The following is an 18,626-nucleotide window of genomic DNA, read 5'->3' as shown; positions in this document are numbered from 1 at the left end:
AAGTACCTGTAATAAATAATAAATAAAAAATGATTGAAGTGTTTGTTAAATCCTGTAGGATAGTCCTTAATGCCCTGGTCCTTAACCAAGCATTTTATGGGGCTGTTGTATCATGTTGGGGCTGGCACAGTTGTGACCACGCTTAACCTCTTTATTCTATAAAAACACCTAATGTATATTATCTCTCATACAGTAAGGCTAAATTAGTTGAAAACACAATACCAATTTAAACATGTATGTGATATTTGTCAAATATGGAATGGGGTCGTAAGTTGTATAAAGCATAGGTCTGAAAACCATAGTCATATCAAGGAACATTAACAGGGCACTTTCAGCCAGTGTCCTAAAGTGAGTAACATATTCGCATGGCTGGACGTTGATGGTCATCTTTGACTTTTTCTGACAAGCCTTATAATAGTGATACATGGTCATCTTATTTCTTTTTTTTTTCCTCTATAGTTGAATACTACTGAAATGTATGCACACTATTGTCAGAACTAAATCTCCTCTTCTCCTCCGATGCACATTTGAAAGCTGTAATTCTCACTAAATTAAAGTAAACGTACCTAGACAACAATCAAAATTCTTTAATATCCTCCTTCCACTCCTTAGCCATGTGATCATTGTTAAAAATGCCCTTATCCTCTCTGCCTTGTTTCTTATTAGGTCTATAGTGAAAACAGCATCTTCTTCATTGAATGGTAGAAGATGCAATTATATTGGTTTAGTTTGGAATAATGTAGTATTAATTAGCCAATCTATTGATTTTAGGAGTTGGCAATCGTTTCTAATGATCCTGACAATATATACGGTATATATTTTGATTGAGAGCAATAGGAAAAACTACAAAGAAGGCTCCATCTATTAGCTTATAGTAGCACTAGTGACCTTGTCCCTGGGTTTTGTACAATCTTCTAATAGGCCTGCCTTCCATTTTATTGTGGAGGATTCTAATTCACAAGAGGATTATGGTAATTTGAAGTATGCAAACATGAGCTAAAAATGGTTTTTAGCATGAGCTGTTTTGGAAAGTCTTAGGAAGCCATGGACGCTTAAAACTGTACAGTGAGAAATCTTTGAAACAGGACTATGCAAGGACCTCTTTTGGAAATCGGTTCATCTCAAAGCAGCTAGGTGAAGGACCAGGTCAGCACCTCATCTAGCAAAGCATAGAAGGGAGATATATGAGTTGATTAGAGCAAACAAAGGGGTCAGCTGGGGATTAAATTGAATAAAATAAAATTTGCAAACTTTTTATGGTGGCCCTGAGACTTAGTAACGCTTTCATTTTTGTTCATATTTAGGTATTTCTCAATGGAATCAGAAAATATATAAAGCCAAAATATTTTTGAGAGGAATTTTTTTCAAAGTAAGGGATATTTCCCCCTTAGATAGCTGTCACCAGAACAAGTGTCCCCATTAAAATATTTCCCTTCTATTCCTGTTTCGGTAACAACTCAGAATTTTGGATTTTCCCTTGATATTGGACCTGTAGATGTTGATCATCATAAAAAATAAGACAGCAAAAAAAAACCCTGAAAGATTCTAACCCTTCCCTACTCTATCCAAAACTAAAATTGAAGTTTTGTCTTTAGATACACTTTAAGTGGTGTGTGTCTTTTAGAAGGCTTTAATGTGCTATTCACTGATTTGGTTGGAAGTCGTTTTGATTCATTTAGTCCCTTTTCACCATATCTTTAATGATGATACTTCGCTTTTTGTGTGTAATACATATTTTGTTGAGATAATACAAGTTTGCCCTCTACTGTATCTCTAACTCAGCAACACTCAATAAATCTTTCTAGTCCAGATAGATTTCTGTTCCATTGTTTCCATTTATTTTGGCACAGCTGGATACTGTGTAGTCCTGTAATAATGATATATTTCTGGAAAACTGATTTTTCCTGTTCGGTTAAAAGATTTACTGGGATGGCAGGCTGCAGTTAAGATTCCTGTGAAATTATTGGTAGCTGTTCAGAAGCAATTACTTGTCATAAGACTATTTTTTTTTTAGCAAAAATCTGATAAATAATATTATTGTGGCGCCTATGTGTCTATATAACAAACAATGAAGTTATGCCTGCAATACGCCGGAAATGTGAATTATCAGCTGCCCCTAAAAAGTGAAAAAACACTTGGATATAAACAAACGTGCATAGGTAGGTGTTGCACAACCATGTGACAAAATTTCAAAGCAAAACATCTCTCTGCATTTTCTACCAGGTGATAATAAAGAAAGTGTGATAATACATATTCCCGGTGACATCTAACCGATAATAGACGTGATATAAATGATCACAATGTGTGTAGTGACAATCCCTTAGAGGTACGTTGCTGTGGACCAAAACTCTGTGCGCTTTTACCACGTGTAGGTGAAATAAGTGAATTTCTCACTCACCAGAAACATTTGACCCCAATCAAGGTGGTCAAATACTGCATTATTATAGTATGAATGGAAGATCCGCAACTGGCTCTCCTAGGATATCGATTCCGGTCATCAGCACATCATAGTTAATGGCCCCAGATGGATAGTCACAAGATTCCAGATAAAGCAGTTGTAAATTGGTCCTTGATACCAGGCTCTCCTTAACAATGAAGTGATGCTTCAAGCCGCTCAGATAAATCAGATGAGTTTAAGCGTTCTAAGTGTAGTGTTTATTAAAATTAGCACAATACATAAACATAAGGCTTATACACTTACAAGTGGAGGTGCCCTGATAACCGGCACCAGTCTGTATAGCTTGTGTGTTCCAAAAATGGCTGGCGTGGCTTGGAATGCACACTGGCCATTTTTGGAACACACAGGCTATAGGCAACCCACAGTAACACACAACATAATGCACATTAACATGCAAAGGCCCAAATACAATCTTATGTTAGGTCATTGTATACGTCATTAGGCCTAAGTTAATAATGGTTGGTGTCCTGTCCGCTGTTACTTTAAGGGTAGATAGTAACCAGTGATCCAGTTCTGAGAATGTTAGACATGACAGATGCTAACAAGGCTTTGACTTGATCACGCTTTCCAGATATAAATTTAGCAGCTATCATTAGCTTTGACATTTTCACTTCCCTATTAAGAAAAATATTTTCCCTAGTAACTTTAGCACAGAAACTTTCTTCCAGATAAAATTCCATTAAATGTTTACTTTTTGATAAAATGTAGTTGCTCTCCGTCCAATAAAATTAATTGGATCAAGGCCTATTAGACTGCCATCCTGCAAATGTACATTGATTTGCAACTTTAAATGTAATAGAATATGTTAGTTTCACTACTTTGTTCTGTGTCCTGGAAAGTGAGAAGAATTACTCTGAATGTAGAGAACCAGTGGGGAGAAGCAATGTCCAACCATGTGAAACCGTGCTCCATGGTATTAACAGAGACTTTTTTTCTTTTAATCAAGTGTCATTTATGACTTTCTACAGTTATCCATGTTAAATTCCAGTTTATGTTCACTGCAGACTTATAGTGTGCTTCTTTTATATATACTCGACAGCACTATCTTTGCTATACAAATAACTCAAGCAGAATTATCAGCCCTGCCTGAGTTCTTCCCTGATGGACTATCGAACACATCCCTCTCTCCTCCTCTACATAACATAAAGGGGTGAATCCAGTTAGGTCTGACAACACTGCTCAGGATTTCTTAGGATTTGTGCATTACTCACACAAAAAATTGTTTTCTTGAAAAAACAAAACCCTTTAAGGCCTGTCTACAATGCAGTAAACCTCCTGGATGATTTGTCTGTGTCCGAGCTCCTAATAGTTGTCAGCAAGGATGTTGATTCCTTTGTCATTGACCAGTGCAACTTCCTGTGGCTTTGAATCAATGAAATAATGTTAAAAAAAAAAACCACAAAGCTGGTAACTGAATTCCCTCTTATCAAATGCATCATCTTTTTTCTTTTTTTTTTTCCTTTAGGTTGCATATGTAGAGTTAAAACCTTCTATAACTTACAAGATGGCTGCAGTGCAAGCTCTTCCCCTGTCCATTGATCAGAACTCTGAGGTCATCATCCCTCAAAGCCCACCAATCTCCAGGTCACCGGTGTCCGATAGCACCATGGGAAGTGTGAGCAGTCTAATCTCTGGAAGACCTTACCATGACAAGCAGTGCAAGGCCTCAGAATTTAGCAACAAGTGCCGCAAACCTTCCAGCATGCCGAACTTTTTTAAGCAGCAGGAGGGACTCTTAAAAAATAATTATAACTCCCAGGATCCACTGTTTTCTGGCCTTCCTACAAAGAAACCTTGTGCTTCTACTTCTGGTGGCAATGGAAACTATGCCTATGTCAATGATGTCTTAAAAGAGGAGTGGCTGGAAGCCAGAGCACCCAACAGCCCATGCAGTGATCTGGATGACATTCGGGAAGAGAGGACTGTCAATGGAAATATAAAGGGTCCTCCACCCAAACTTATCCCTGTTTCTGGAAAACTAGAAAAGGTAGGAGTGTATTTTCTTGTGATCTGACATATGTAAACTTTACATTAAAAAAAGTAACAAAACCCTACAATGTGAAGATTTCGCTAGCCAGTCTTGAAAAAACATGAGATTCGCTGCTTTGATACATACAGTGCTAAATAAGGCATTTGGATCAGTTTCTATGAGACACTGCTACCAGGGTGATATATATATAAATGCCTCCTATGCTACTTGCAAGCACATACAGAAAGTATACTCCAAATGTTTGCCTATGTAGCGGGTAGTCGACCAAGTAAATTGTAACACACATTCAGTGTTCAGTGAGGTTAATTATCCCTGGTAATCTGGTTCGTAAATTATAGTACCAATTCATGGAAATCAAGGGGGGTAATTATAAAGCTAATTCCTGGTATTCTTCATGGTGGGCTTTACAAATGTCAATTTATGGTAATCTAGTTGGGAAAATTTCACCTTTCTAGCCTCTGTACACAAATGCTGAGAGCTTAGTTCTGGGTCCCTTTGGCTTCAAATACAACAGTGAATGAACAAAGCTGTCATTAAATACCTGTTGTCTGCAGGTACCCAGAAGCAGCTATACTGAGATCCACATTTTCTGACTACCTTGCTGCCACAGAATACAACAGTTGCTATTTGTGTTTAGTGTCTCTCTCTCTCTCCCCTCTTCTGTCTCCTCCTCTCTCTCCTCCCTCTCTCTCTCCCCACCCCCTCTCTCCTCTCTCTCTCCCCTCTCTCTCTCCCCCCTCCCCTCTCTCTCTCCCCCCCTCCCCTCTCCCTCTCCCCTCTCCCCCCCTCTCCCCTCTCTCTCCCCTCGCTCTCTCCCCCCTCGCTCTCCCCCCTCGCTCTCCCCCCTCGCTCTCCCCCCTCTCTCTCTCCCCCTCCCTCCTCTCTCTCCCCCCTCCCTCCTCCCCCCCTCCCTCCTCCCCCCCTCCCTCCTCTCTCCCCCCCTCTCTCTCTCCCCTCTCCCCCCCCCCTCCGCGCACACAGTTGTGTGTTTGAGTGTGGGGTATTGAGTTCTGTAACCATTTTTTTCAGCAAGGAGTTAAGGTTAGTCAGGTAATCATATGAAAAAAGTGCATTTTTCTACCATATGAGCAACACAGCTGGATTCAGGAATCAATGGCTTGATCCTAGCATCCTTCTGCAAATCCATCCGGTTTCTAAATGCAGCTGTGTCCCTCAATGAAATCAGAGATAAAAATGTAAAAGGCGTACAAAAATTCTATTTTGTTTATCAATCATTGATGAACACTACAGTGATTCTCCAATTCCACAAGGATCAGCCAAGTATGACATATACATATTTACAGTATTCCAAGCTGGATCAATGCAACTATCCCAAAAAAACATACCAGGATTTCAGTTCTCACAAAGATTACCAACAGTTTTTAACAGCAGCCAGTTGAAAAAGAGCGACTGTTACCTCTGTGACCCAAAACACAATTATTATATTTATTAGAGATACTCTGAAAATTGATGCTCATGTTCAAAAGCAGAATTCTGCTGTTAGCTAACCCTGTAATTATTGTCATTAATATTTTTGAACTCTTTTACTTGACAACATTTTATAGATACCTTTCCGTTCTTGATGGGAAAGTCTCAGTATGCCTTGCCTTTCGAAAAAATGCTGAGACTTTTTGCTCCTCTCTGAATATAACGATGCTCCTTGGCCTTATAGTCATGTTCCTCTTTGCATCCATATAACGATAGTGATATTGTAACCAAATAACTGTTTTGCCTCCGTATTGCAACACTGTAGGAAACGTGATAAAGGTCTACATGGACTATTGTGGATATTGATATACTGTAGGTTTAACTGTACTACTTAAAAACTGAGATAAATATAAGCTGCCAGCTATTTTTTCTGTATCTTGCTAGTTCTGGTAGAATCAGGTGACATTTAGGATTTCTAGATGTGGGCTCACCATCATTACAGTCATTACAATCTGTCAGATAGGTTGGACTTTCCCAACAAATTAACGTTTAGTTCCCTCAAGCTAGGTCTAGGGTTGTTTGTTACCCACACGGTAATGCATGCTTGTGTGATAAACATGTACAAAACCATGAAACTTGTAAGACTGGTAACATTACATTTCCTATAACCAGGTCTGGTTTGTCCAATCAGTTGAGTACTCTCCCAGTGCTGAGCTGCCGTTGGTAACTGCCAGTGGTTGGGTTAGGCTCCTTACCTCAGACACTGGTAATATTTTTAGAATTTACTTGCAATACAAAGTTGAGTGAATCGTATTATTAGAATATCAAATTTTCATTGGTGCTTTATAAATATTGGGATGGATACATTCTCTCTAATGGCTGCATTTGCTTTCTGCTAAATATATTCCTCACTTAGCAAAACTAACAGCAACTAACGACTTGCTAAAATTGACGCCAGCTGCAATGTATATTGATTAAGGAAAGTCTAGACGAACAAGTAATTTTATATTTCTCTTTTTCTTTTTCTTTTTTTTCCCTGGCAGTTTTTCCAGCATCGCTCATTTAATGTAATTACTCCACAACAATTACCATGACACTGACTCATGCATTTTAAAGCATCTGGTAGAGGGCCTCTCAGTCTTATAGTGGACTCCTGTCACACTACAACGAATTTATTAATTTGTGTCGGCCTGGGAAGTGGGGTCTGCTAGGGTTCAGTGATAAATGAACATCTGCTTTTCACTCCTACGGGTGTCACATGCACTTAAAAGGAAGGATGCTATAACTTCCAATGGGGACACTTTATACAAACACATAGGGAAATCTTTTTAAAACTGTTAATGTGACAAAAGATTTGCTGCAGGTGAATTAATCATACTATTTTAAAACCGATAAAAAAAGATACAAATGTGGCGCTCTTGGACCCCTGCCCCTTGCCCCTCTCTTTTTTTTCTCTTTCTCTCTCTTTCTTTTTCTTCCCCTCTTTCTTCCTTTTCATTCTTTCTCTGTTTTGGTGTGACTGGCCTGCTGCATTTAGTTGTTATTATTATTATTATACAGTATTTATAAAGCGCCAATAGTTCGCTCAGCGCTGTACATTACAAATAGTCAGTTACAGTAATGTTTTGTTTTGTAATTTATGTGCCATTGATAGCCTCTGTGCGGGCGTACCTTTTGCCCTGTTGGCATTAGAGCACTGTTTTTTCCTTTTTTTTTTTTTTTATTTTGCATTTTTTTATCTGTGCAATTGATAGCCCCTGCATGGGCGTGTTTTATTGCCTCTCTTTTATACTGTTTAAAAATTAATAAAAACCATTGAAATAGAAAAAGATACAAATGCAGTCATTCCCTGGACAGGGTCGTCCAGCGCCTAGAGGAAGGACGCAGAACTGTGCCCCATCTCCTGTTGCTAAGCCATGATAAAGATGGGTATTTCCACGTTCTCTGGTGCCCCCGTTCTTCACCCTCCTGTGCTCCAGCTGCCCTTAGTTGGCATAGAGGATGCGCTGCACAAGTGTGGCTGTTTGTTTGGTATCTAACAGCTGGGGGTGGGTGGTTACACACGTTACATTTTTTATGGTGGCTGTTGGGATTAGGGGGAATGTGGGAGCGTGATTTGCCAGCAGTAGCTGTAGGAGCAGACAGGGAGCCACAATGCAGTAGAAGGGAGGCCGAGCTTCTTTATTTCCCCACCACCCATCTGAAGCATGCATTCACATTGGTCCCTGACGCACAGAGGAACTCACATTCTGATATCCATACCAATTGCTTACGCACACTCAAAGCTTGCACCTCCAGCATTTTTGTATTATATGTAATTATTTTTATTGTATGTATTCTTTACTATATTTATGGCTTGAACTAAAAATGTATGTTATAAAACATTTTTCAATGTTTCTTTTTTGTCCGGTATTTGGAAAATATTGCTTTGTTTGCCTATTGCAAGTGGAGCTTTATGTAAGAGCACCAGCTTTCTGAAAGCTCAGACAACAGCTGCTGCTGTTAAGTAGATCTAAATAGAAGGGAGATCAGATTACACACACTGTTAAATAACTAACAGAGCACACGCACCTCCTCTTGCATCATAAAGGTGTTGCATCTGGTGAACCATCTCACTGGTTTAATTTGCACACAGGTTGCTTCTAGGCAATGCTAGGCTTATTTAATAGAAAACCCAGCATACTTTGTGAATTTGTTATCACTGATTCTGTACTTAACATGTTATTTGAAAAATAATGATTTCATATAAATAAGGTAGTGATATAAAACTGCTTTTTTATGTAATTTTAAAAAAAATGACAAAACACATGACTAAAAAGCATTGTTTTGTGTCCGGAAGTAGAGATCTAAAATAGACCTAAGTAATAGTGAATACACACACTGGTAAATAACAGCGCACACATACACCTCCCCACTCTGTGTCCAAACAGTTGAATCTGGCGGGCATCTCTTACCAATATCAATGCACATAGATTCATTCTATCCATGCAGGTAGTGCCAGGCTTTCTTATTAAAAATCTAAGCATGTTTTGTGAATTATCTTTGATGTTGTGTTTAATACTTTATACACTCACTGGCCACTTTTAGGTACACCTTGCTAGTGCCAAGAAAATATCCCCCACACCATTACACCACCAGCCTGAACTGTTGACACAAGGCAGGATGGATCCATGCTTTCATGTTGTTTACGGTAAATGCTGACCCTACCATCTGAATATCGCAGCAACCAGTCTGCCCATTCTCCTCTGACATCAACAACACATTTTTGTCCACGCAGCTACCGCTCACTGGATATTTCCTCTTTTTTGCACCATTCTCTGTAAACCCTAGAGATGGTTGTGTGTGAAAATCCCAGTAGATCAGCAGTTTTTTAAATACTCCGACCAGCCTGTCTGGCACCAACAACCATGCCACGTTCAAAGTCCCTTAAATTGCCTTTGTTCCCTATTCTAATGCTCGGTTTTGTCTTGGAAATTCGCTTTAACGAATTTCTCCTTACCGTGAGTACTCGCAGTTGGATGCGCAGAAATCCCCCATAAAGCTGTGCGAATCTCGCTTACCACGACTGCAGCCAAACTACACAATTCCTGCCCATCCAAATACTTTGGTTCTGTTGAATTGTGGGTGATTGGAGCTCCGTTACCCTAGAATGATCACACGACACTCTAAGGATGGTTGCAATCCACATAAGGGCTGATTTCAGGCTCAGCTCTCTGTTTTATTAAAAATACACACATGCCCCCCACATGAATAAAGTCAATCCCCTCCCACCGAACAATGCAATGGGGATTGCCTATACACAGGATGTACATTCCAATTGGAGCATAGCCTTTGCTATTATCTATCACTGGTCCTCCCCCATGAGTCTTCTGAGGTCAGCAGACTTCCTCCCCTTCCCCCCTATGAGCCATCTGAGGTCATATTTCCTGTCCTACTAGCTTCTATTGGTATGTAAATTCTCTGCACAAGCACTCCCTAAAAATATCAGTCTGTACCTGGATGGGCCCGATACGATCTTTATTAAAACACATCCATCCAAGATACAGTTCAGATTAGCAATGGGTTGTAAGATATGCATAAGCCTACACGTGGAGTTCACACCGCTTGCGCATTGCGTTATGAAGCCCACGTGGTACCATGCTGCTGATATGTGGATACAGGCCCACGGTCTACTGACAGCAGCATTCGCATGGAATGCCGTGGTGGTATACACGCCGGTCTATAAGCGCAGATCTGCCATTTCATCCATTACCAAGCTGAGTACTGTAATACATACATTGTACATGCGCATGGCCCAATTGCAGCCTTCAGAGCTTTAATTAAGCCACACGAGAGACATATGAATAACACGAATATATGACACATTTAAAGTTCGACCAACAATACAAAATTTCCATGACATTCCCTCCTGTTTTATCATATTCTCCTCGTGTCCCTTCTTGATCTTCTTCAGCTTGATGGGTGTAGTCTCAAACTTCAAAGAGTTCCTGTAGTTGTCCCTGAGAATAAAGCTCCACGGGGTACCTGAAACAACAAGACCCGACGCAGACTCGACGCAAACAGGCTTGATTGAAGCAATGATCCTCAAAAGCGTTGGAACCTTCACTACAGGAAGGCTCTTGTAAAAACCACAAACAGACTTGTGGTATGAATAAGGCTTGTGATCCCACGGTGGTCTGGGGAGATCCAGCAACAGATTCTCAAATTGCCCCTGCAGACGGGGCCACACAAGGCTGGTCTCGACCCAGACGGTTTTCCAAATCGCAGACACAAACCATGATGAGGCTTGAAGCTTGCTTGAAGGTCTTGGAGAATGTGGTCTTCAGAGAGATAAATTAGAGGGAAGCCAGGACGTAATCTGTAGAGAAGGTGGATGGTTGGTGAGGTCTTCCTCCGATCAGTGGTTGGAGTGGGATCCCAGGAGCGGGCATGGAGATGTGGTCGTCTGCCCGAGCTTGGTTTACACGGTCGATGAGGCAACAGGAACATCTCACCGCGGCATATAAAAGGCAGATGAAAAAGAGAAGCATCAGGATATACACTCCCACTTCCTTCAACCAAGATCCGATGGAGAACAGGAAATCTCCCAATCCTCCCAAACCCTTGAACGGATTCCAACCCTCACTAGCTATAGCTCTAGCTTTTCCCTGTAGTTCACTAACTTTGTCCATATGGGCCTGGACCTTGTCATCGGTGTCTTCTATCCAAGTACAACAATCCTCTCCGATGAACTCACAGAACCCCCCTTTGGCGGCTAAAAGATAATCGAGGGCCATCTTCTCCTGAAGCACTAAAATTCCCATCTGCCGTTGTTCTTGGGCAATTTCTCTGACAGCCTCTACGGTCTCGTTAAACATACTATCCACGATGACAGAAAAATTGTTCAGGCGCTTCATAAGTTCTATTCCCCATCCTGTCCATGAGGGGAACCAAGCCCATGCCTGGTCGCCCTCAGAGAACAGTTCCCTGCGAACTCTCCCTGCCATCCTTACCTTCTTGTGGACCATCAACTCTTCATGGTCCATCACTACATAGGATGCGGGGACTAGCTTTATGAGGGCACACGAACCTTTCGCGTTCTGGGGGAATGTTCTATAGGCTGCCGAACCACACAGAAAATAGTATGGACCTGTCAGAGCAGAGCAGGAAGAGTTCCTCGTTCGGCCTCTGGCACTGAGCAACAGTTGCACAGACTGGGGGATTGCTCCCTCAGTCTGCACATCACATCCGTCCTTCCAACACACGTGGTCTGGTCGGTCAGTGTGGTTACTCAGAAGGGAAGTCTGGTTAGTCAGATTGACAGTTATACCTCCCTCACAGGTGGTAGTCCCAACAAACTTGTTACCTGTGCCAAAGCTGATGTTAAAGCACACCTGAGGGCTGCCTAGCTGCCCAGTTACCCATAATGGACTGGTGAGGGCCCTACAGGAGCTAGAGCTAATATTGGTGCTGAAACTGATGTTACCTGCTAAAAATGTGTCATTAAGTTCTACCGACAAATGTCTACGTGGGGGCTGACCAGGGGTCCCTTGCTTTTTCATGCCGACGCGGATGTCATATAGGGCATGAACAGCGGCCATTGCGGACATGTGATGACTGGGTGGGGGCTTAGAGCATACCCAACAGTTGGTTTTGTTGGCGGTTCTGGCTAAACGCAGGTGCATTTTAAATAAAAGGTTGGGGTATCTGCCGTCTTTTCCTCCGTTCACACACATGTATGACATACAAACAAAAAGAAAAAGGAAAATGACACCCCTCATTCTCTGGTGTAGCTGAAAAGCTTCTTGCAGTGGCTTGCGTGCACCCAGTTGTCTCGTCCCTCGATTTTGAGTGAGGTAGGTGTCGTCAGCTGGACTTGGTATGGTCCGGTGAACCGTGGCTCGAGTCCGGTTCTTTGATGTTTCTTTAGGACGACCCAATCACCTGGCTCAATAGAAAGAACACCTGTTATTGTATTTGGATCGGGGAGCGATTCGCGAACCCGATGGTGTATCTTCTGCAGCTCCCGTTGCAGAGATTGCACATAACCTGTAAGCTGTGAATGCAAAGACGACAACTGTTGAGGAAAGTACAACCCTGTTTTGGGAGGTCCCCCAAACAACACCTCGTAGGGTGACAGCCCATGTGGTTGCCGAGGGGCATTCCGGATGGAATAGGGGGCAATGGGGAGACACTCAGGCCAAGGTTTTTGGGTATCGGAAGACGTTCAACCTTACCGCTACTCTCGGGGTGATATGGGGTGTGTCGCCGCTGACTCCAGTTCCACCAAAGAAATGCAGTCGTGTCCTTTGGAAGAGAGATTAGTAGTGGACAAAGAAGACATGTTAGCAGAAGAGGTGTTAGTATTGTTAGTAGTGTTGCAAAATTCAGCACTGTCATTGCTGTCCTCCCCCCCCCTTCTCATCTTCCGATATAGGAAGAAGAGAAGCTGGGTTAAGAATAGTGCATCGTTTGATAGTGAGATTAGTAGGGCTTTCCCCTGAGAGGGGTACCTTGCCTTGGATGTCCTGTTTTCGCAGGACCGTTCTTGCTGCACTGGTGTCGGTGAGGCAAGGGAGGGGATATTTTAATTCCTCTAGAAAAAGATGGATCTGGGCCGACACCGATTTGCCAACTTCCTATGAGAATTCATAGGAGTTACTTACCATGGTGGTCATAGGGGCGGAGGACTCATCAGGAATGAACTGCCACCGACCTTTAGGTAATTGGGGACAGCTCCTCCTCATGTGCCCCGTTTGGTGGCACTGGAAGCACCTGGGTGGGGGTCTATCCTTCCTGTGACCCAGATCCCTTGGTTTTTCGTGTGGGGTCTGGGACATAAGAACTTTGGCCTTGTCTTGTTTTCTTCTATCCATTTCCCTCTCTATTGCCGCAAGAGTGGAAAGGATAGCAGGGATAGACATCTCATTATATTCGGGTCGGGCCAGAACCAGCCTTTCCCGAATTTTAATATTGATGCCTTCCAAAAATTTGGCCCGCAACAGAATGTGCGTCGCGGTCACCTTTACCCCTTCAGTTGGAGCATCAGGTCCAACTTCCAGATCTGCATCCAGTGCCGTCTGCTTGAGACGGCGCCAGAAGCAGGCGCTTTCCTCATTAGGACCCTGGGTGAGCTTCATCATGTCCGTAGTAGAGGTAGCACCATACATTTCTGGAAGCTTTGCCTTTAGCTGTGTACAGAACTCTTTGCCCCCTGAATTCATCTCCTCATGCGTGGTTATAGAGCACCCTGCAATCACTGTACTGGCCACTTCCATGCCCACCTTCGCCCGCAGGATCTGCGCACAATCTGACCCGCTCATACCATAGCTGAACTGGTTTTGTCCAAACATTCGAGCAAATCCTCTCGGATTGACTCGATAGTCCGGGAGCTCAGCCAGAATAGTGCGGATCTCTGCCGGGGTGAAGGGGACATGCCAAACTACCCGTTCCCCTAAAGTCCGTTCCCCCTGTGCATTGGGAGGACCTTCAAATTGCTGCACCCTGACTGGATAGGCCTCGGTCCGGGAAGAGTGCAAGGGCTGGCCCAGCTTCATCGGTGGGCTTAGATTAACCACCTCGCTTACTGCACCTTCAGGTTTGAGGTCCCTCAGATCAGGGTATAGCTGGGGGGCAGGGGTCTGATCAGTGGTTCGTAGCGCTTTGATGCAATCCGCCCTGTTTTTTAACCGGGTGTCTACTCCCCTTGATTCACAGATAGTCTGCAAATCGGTTGTTGAGAAGGCTTCATAGTTGGAAACAGAAGGAGCTGGGGTGAAGCAGGAAGAAAGGAGAGGTAGAGGTAGAGGCTGAGGCATAGAGACAGAAGACACAGAAGGTATGTCAAGAGTGACGTCACTAACAGAAGAGACAGGTGCAGTTATACTTATCTCAGCCACTGTTGGTTGTTGGGGAACCCCAGCAGACCCTGATCCTGCCTGCCTTAGTAGAGTCAGCCCTGAAAGAGCTTCTTCCACCTCTGACACTGGATCCTCCTGTTTTATTCCCTCTGGAGGCCAGGTATACATCACCTGGTTCTTCCGGACAGACACCAGTTTATGTATGCCCTGCCTCCCTAATTGGATTGACCTGTGAAGCCATAGCTGTGCGATCTCTAGTTCTGACGCCTGCATCCGTGGTTCAAATTCAGAGATGAATTTTTCCCACCTCCATGCGTCAAATGTACCTTCCCGGGGAATTTCCCATCTGGTACCCTTCGACCATTTATTCCACCTTTTGAGGGGTTCTGTAGACTTCCCCCCCAAACTCACCTTCATCAGTTGTGCAGCTGTCCTTACCCTGAAGAGGGCTGGTTCCCCCTCTCTCTTCATGGACTGACTACTGCCCATCGTGACTAGTCACTGGTATATATCCCGCGTCCGGGTACCTGTTTACCCCCTGGAGCACTCGGTGGGATCCTACCGAGAGGCCTGATTCCACCACTTTCCCAGCACAGCGTAATTTATGTGATACTTATCGATCACCCGAAGCGCATCAAGTGGCGGTCAGACTGAGAGCACACCTCCCACTCCCACAGCGCAATTTGTGTGATCCTGACCACCCGAAGTGTTTGTGGTGACCAGGACTTCCCTGGACCGCCCACTCGCACAGCGTAATTTATGTGGTTCTCATCACCCACTGTGTTTGGCAGGCCACACCGCACAATGATGAAAGTGGCTTTTCTCTCCCTGCACACAGTAGCTAACACAAGTCAAAACAAAAAGAGGGGTTCTTGGATGTTACTTAGGGGTCACTGGTTGGGCAGAAACCTGCTAACTGACCTTTAGGAAATTTGTGTAAAGAAAAAAACTTTCCTAATACACACAGAAAAACCCTTTTTCAACCTGAAAAACTGTTAAAAAGGACAAAGTGGATCCTTATGAAAAACACGGGACGTTTCACAGTAAAACAATTACACAGAGGTAAACCGAAAAACTGCGCCAAAAGTAACCTTGTTGCTGACGCAAAAATCACTCCTATCAGCACCGCTAAACGATCTGCGCTACACACGCAATCTTTACTGCAACCACCTAGAACCGTTTACACAAAAAGTCTGCTGGACGTGAAACACGCGACACAGCAGCTTAAAACAAACCCGCTTTACAATAAGGAACTACTTTTAACAGGAAAAACACAAGAAAAACATAATCACTATACAAGAAATCTATGTGCAAAAACCCAGACTACACCGCGCTCATTAAATGTGGAACACGTGAAGGGAAAACTCGCTTAATACACTTTAAATTGGCTGGCAATACGCAAATTTAAAGCTAAAAGCAAACAAATGAAACTGTAAAAAATTTGGATTAAAAACACAATATGGGTCAAATGCATATAGGAAACTTCATGCACATTGCATAGAGATTACTGCACATTTGGTAGCCAACAAAATGGCCACCAAACAAAAGGAGTCCATGTGGTTTGTCAAGAAGATGACCCCCCACAGAGGAGCACATGGCAGATACTAGAATGACCCCCCACAGAGGAGCACACGGCAGACTCTAGCCTCAAAATTGCCTCTTACATAAAACAGACTTTTAGACAGAACATACACTGGACAATTACACAACAATATGAAGCACACATACAACACAATTTGGGCACAATCACAGAACGGACATAAAACACCAACATATCACACTAACATGCACATGTAACAAAAAGGACCCCCTGCTGCATGCTTGCTGGGAGCAGTAGTACCACAAAACATTGTACAGACCACATACACAGATCTTACAACAGTTAACAATTAACCTAAACCTTTCAGCACTGTAATAATTACCTCACGTGGAGGGGGGTAAAGCAATTACCACAGTACCTACAGCCCACAAATACTTACCTAACACTATGCAACAACTTTTACCCACTAAAACATATACCCGTTTAATTTTTGGTTGGAAGATTTTTAAACTTGGCCAAATCCAGCCAACCAAAACCCACCCCTCTGCTGCTCTCAGCAGAGACAAACCCTCGTCTTTTCACCCACAAATCAAGAGTTTAGGACAAAAAACGAGGTCCTTGTTAAGCGGTATTTCTTGTTAGCTAACAGAGAGCGAAATCAGCCACACGAACGTGCAAAAAGCGATCCTCTTAATGGCAGAGAGACCTGAAATGTGCCGGCATACTTTTTGCTAGTTCATGATGGCCATTCCCCCCTCGTTCTAGGTTAGCTACGCAAGAATACGCGTTAGTATCCACCAGGCTCGCCAAACTGTCTTGGAAATTCGCTTTAACGAATTTCTCCTTACCGTGAGTACTCGCAGTTGGATGCGCAGAAATCCCCCATAAAGCTGTGCGAATCTCGCTTACCACGACTGCAGCCAAACTACACAATTCCTGCCCATCCAAATACTTTGGTTCTGTTGAATTGTGGGTGATTGGAGCTCCGTTACCCTAGAATGATCACACGACACTCTAAGGATGGTTGCAATCCACATAAGGGCTGATTTCAGGCTCAGCTCTCTGTTTTATTAAAAATACACACATGCCCCCCACATGAATAAAGTCAATCCCCTCCCACCGAACAATGCAATGGGGATTGCCTATACACAGGATGTACATTCCAATTGGAGCATAGCCTTTGCTATTATCTATCACTGGTCCTCCCCCATGAGTCTTCTGAGGTCAGCAGACTTCCTCCCCTTCCCCCCTATGAGCCATCTGAGGTCATATTTCCTGTCCTACTAGCTTCTATTGGTATGTAAATTCTCTGCACAAGCACTCCCTAAAAATATCAGTCTGTACCTGGATGGGCCCGATACGATCTTTATTAAAACACATCCATCCAAGATACAGTTCAGATTAGCAATGGGTTGTAAGATATGCATAAGCCTACACGTGGAGTTCACACCGCTTGCGCATTGCGTTATGAAGCCCACGTGGTACCATGCTGCTGATATGTGGATACAGGCCCACGGTCTACTGACAGCAGCATTCGCATGGAATGCCGTGGTGGTATACACGCCGGTCTATAAGCGCAGATCTGCCATTTCATCCATTACCAAGCTGAGTACTGTAATACATACATTGTACATGCGCATGGCCCAATTGCAGCCTTCAGAGCTTTAATTAAGCCACACGAGAGACATATGAATAACACGAATATATGACACATTTAAAGTTCGACCAACAATACAAAATTTCCATGACAGTTTGAACCTCATCAAGTTGTCTACACCACGTCTAGATGCCTAAATGCATTAAAGCAGAGCTCCACCCAAAAGGTGAAGTTTCACTTTACGTTTTTTTCCCTTGTTCCCCATTAAGGATTGGTACTTTTGGGGAGCTGGTACCCGAATTTGACAGGTACCCGCTCCCACTTCTGTTGCGATAGCCTAGGCGATCAGAAACGGAAGTTGTCCTCCCTCCCTGTAGTCTTCTGGGACATGTGACAAGTCCCAGAAGACTATGGAGTCATTCACAAAGCGCAGCACTTCTCGCGCATGCGCAGTGGGCACCCGGGTGTGAAGCCGCAAGCTATCACAGCCGGGTGCCCACATTGAAGATGCCAGCGCCAGGGAGAGAAGACGGCCGGTGAAACCAGCAGTGGTGAAGACACCGCTGGACCGAGAGATAGGTAAGTGTCTGTATTTTCAAAGTCAGCAGCTACAGTTTTTGTAGCTTCTGACTGTTTAAAGAAAAAATTTTCAGGTGGAACTTCGCTTTAAGTTGCTGCCATGTGATTATCTTATTAGCAATTTGTGTTACCAAGCAATTGAACAGGTGTATCTAATAAAGTGGCCGTTAAGTGTATGTAAAAAAAAAAAAAGATTTCATATACATAAAACAACAATTAAAAAAAACCCCTGCGGTTTATGATCATATAATCATTAAAATAAAAAAAAAAAGAAATGCAGATAAGGAGCACTCCATTTCTTTGCGCTATTTATAGGCCAATTTCTCTTCTGTTTTAAAGACCTTCATCCAACTCCTTTCTGTCTGTTTGAATACAGTATTGCCCTCCTTAATAAAGACCAAGTGGGCTTTGTCCTGTTTCATCAGGCGGGAGACAAGGTCTGTCAAGTGATCAACCTGACTGATGTAGCTAATAGGGTTAAACAGGAAGCCCTTCTGCTAAGCTTAGCCGCTGAAAAATCTTTTGATCACCTCAGCTGGCCTTTCCTCTTCGAGACCCTTATTCCGTGCAATCTCCCACTTGTACTCCAACCCCACGGCACAGGTCAAAACTACAAACACTACTGCTCAGCCATTCTCTGCTTGGAATAGGACGAGATAGGGCTGCCCCATATTATATATTATATTCTGTTTTTA

General features: G+C 43.1%; 1 protein-coding gene across 2 annotated transcripts in view; it reads left to right on the top strand.

Moving 5' to 3' along the window:
- Positions 1-18,626, top strand: part of LZTS2 (leucine zipper tumor suppressor 2) — a 213,105-nt gene that overhangs the window by 178,795 nt on the left and 15,684 nt on the right. For both annotated transcript variants that reach the window (XM_089683290.1, XM_089683291.1), the window contains one exon: positions 3,924-4,445. In XM_089683290.1, the coding sequence (XP_089539416.1) occupies positions 3,963-4,445 (483 nt within the window). In that variant the 5' untranslated portion in view covers positions 3,924-3,962. The remainder of the gene's footprint in view (positions 1-3,923; positions 4,446-18,626) is intronic.

This window comes from Staurois parvus, unplaced genomic scaffold (genome assembly GCF_062004578.1).
Source record: "Staurois parvus isolate SC_StPar_1 unplaced genomic scaffold, SC_StPar_1.0 ptg000303l, whole genome shotgun sequence".
NCBI lineage: Eukaryota > Metazoa > Chordata > Amphibia > Anura > Ranidae > Staurois > Staurois parvus.
This window is presented reverse-complemented; position numbering and strand designations above follow the sequence as displayed.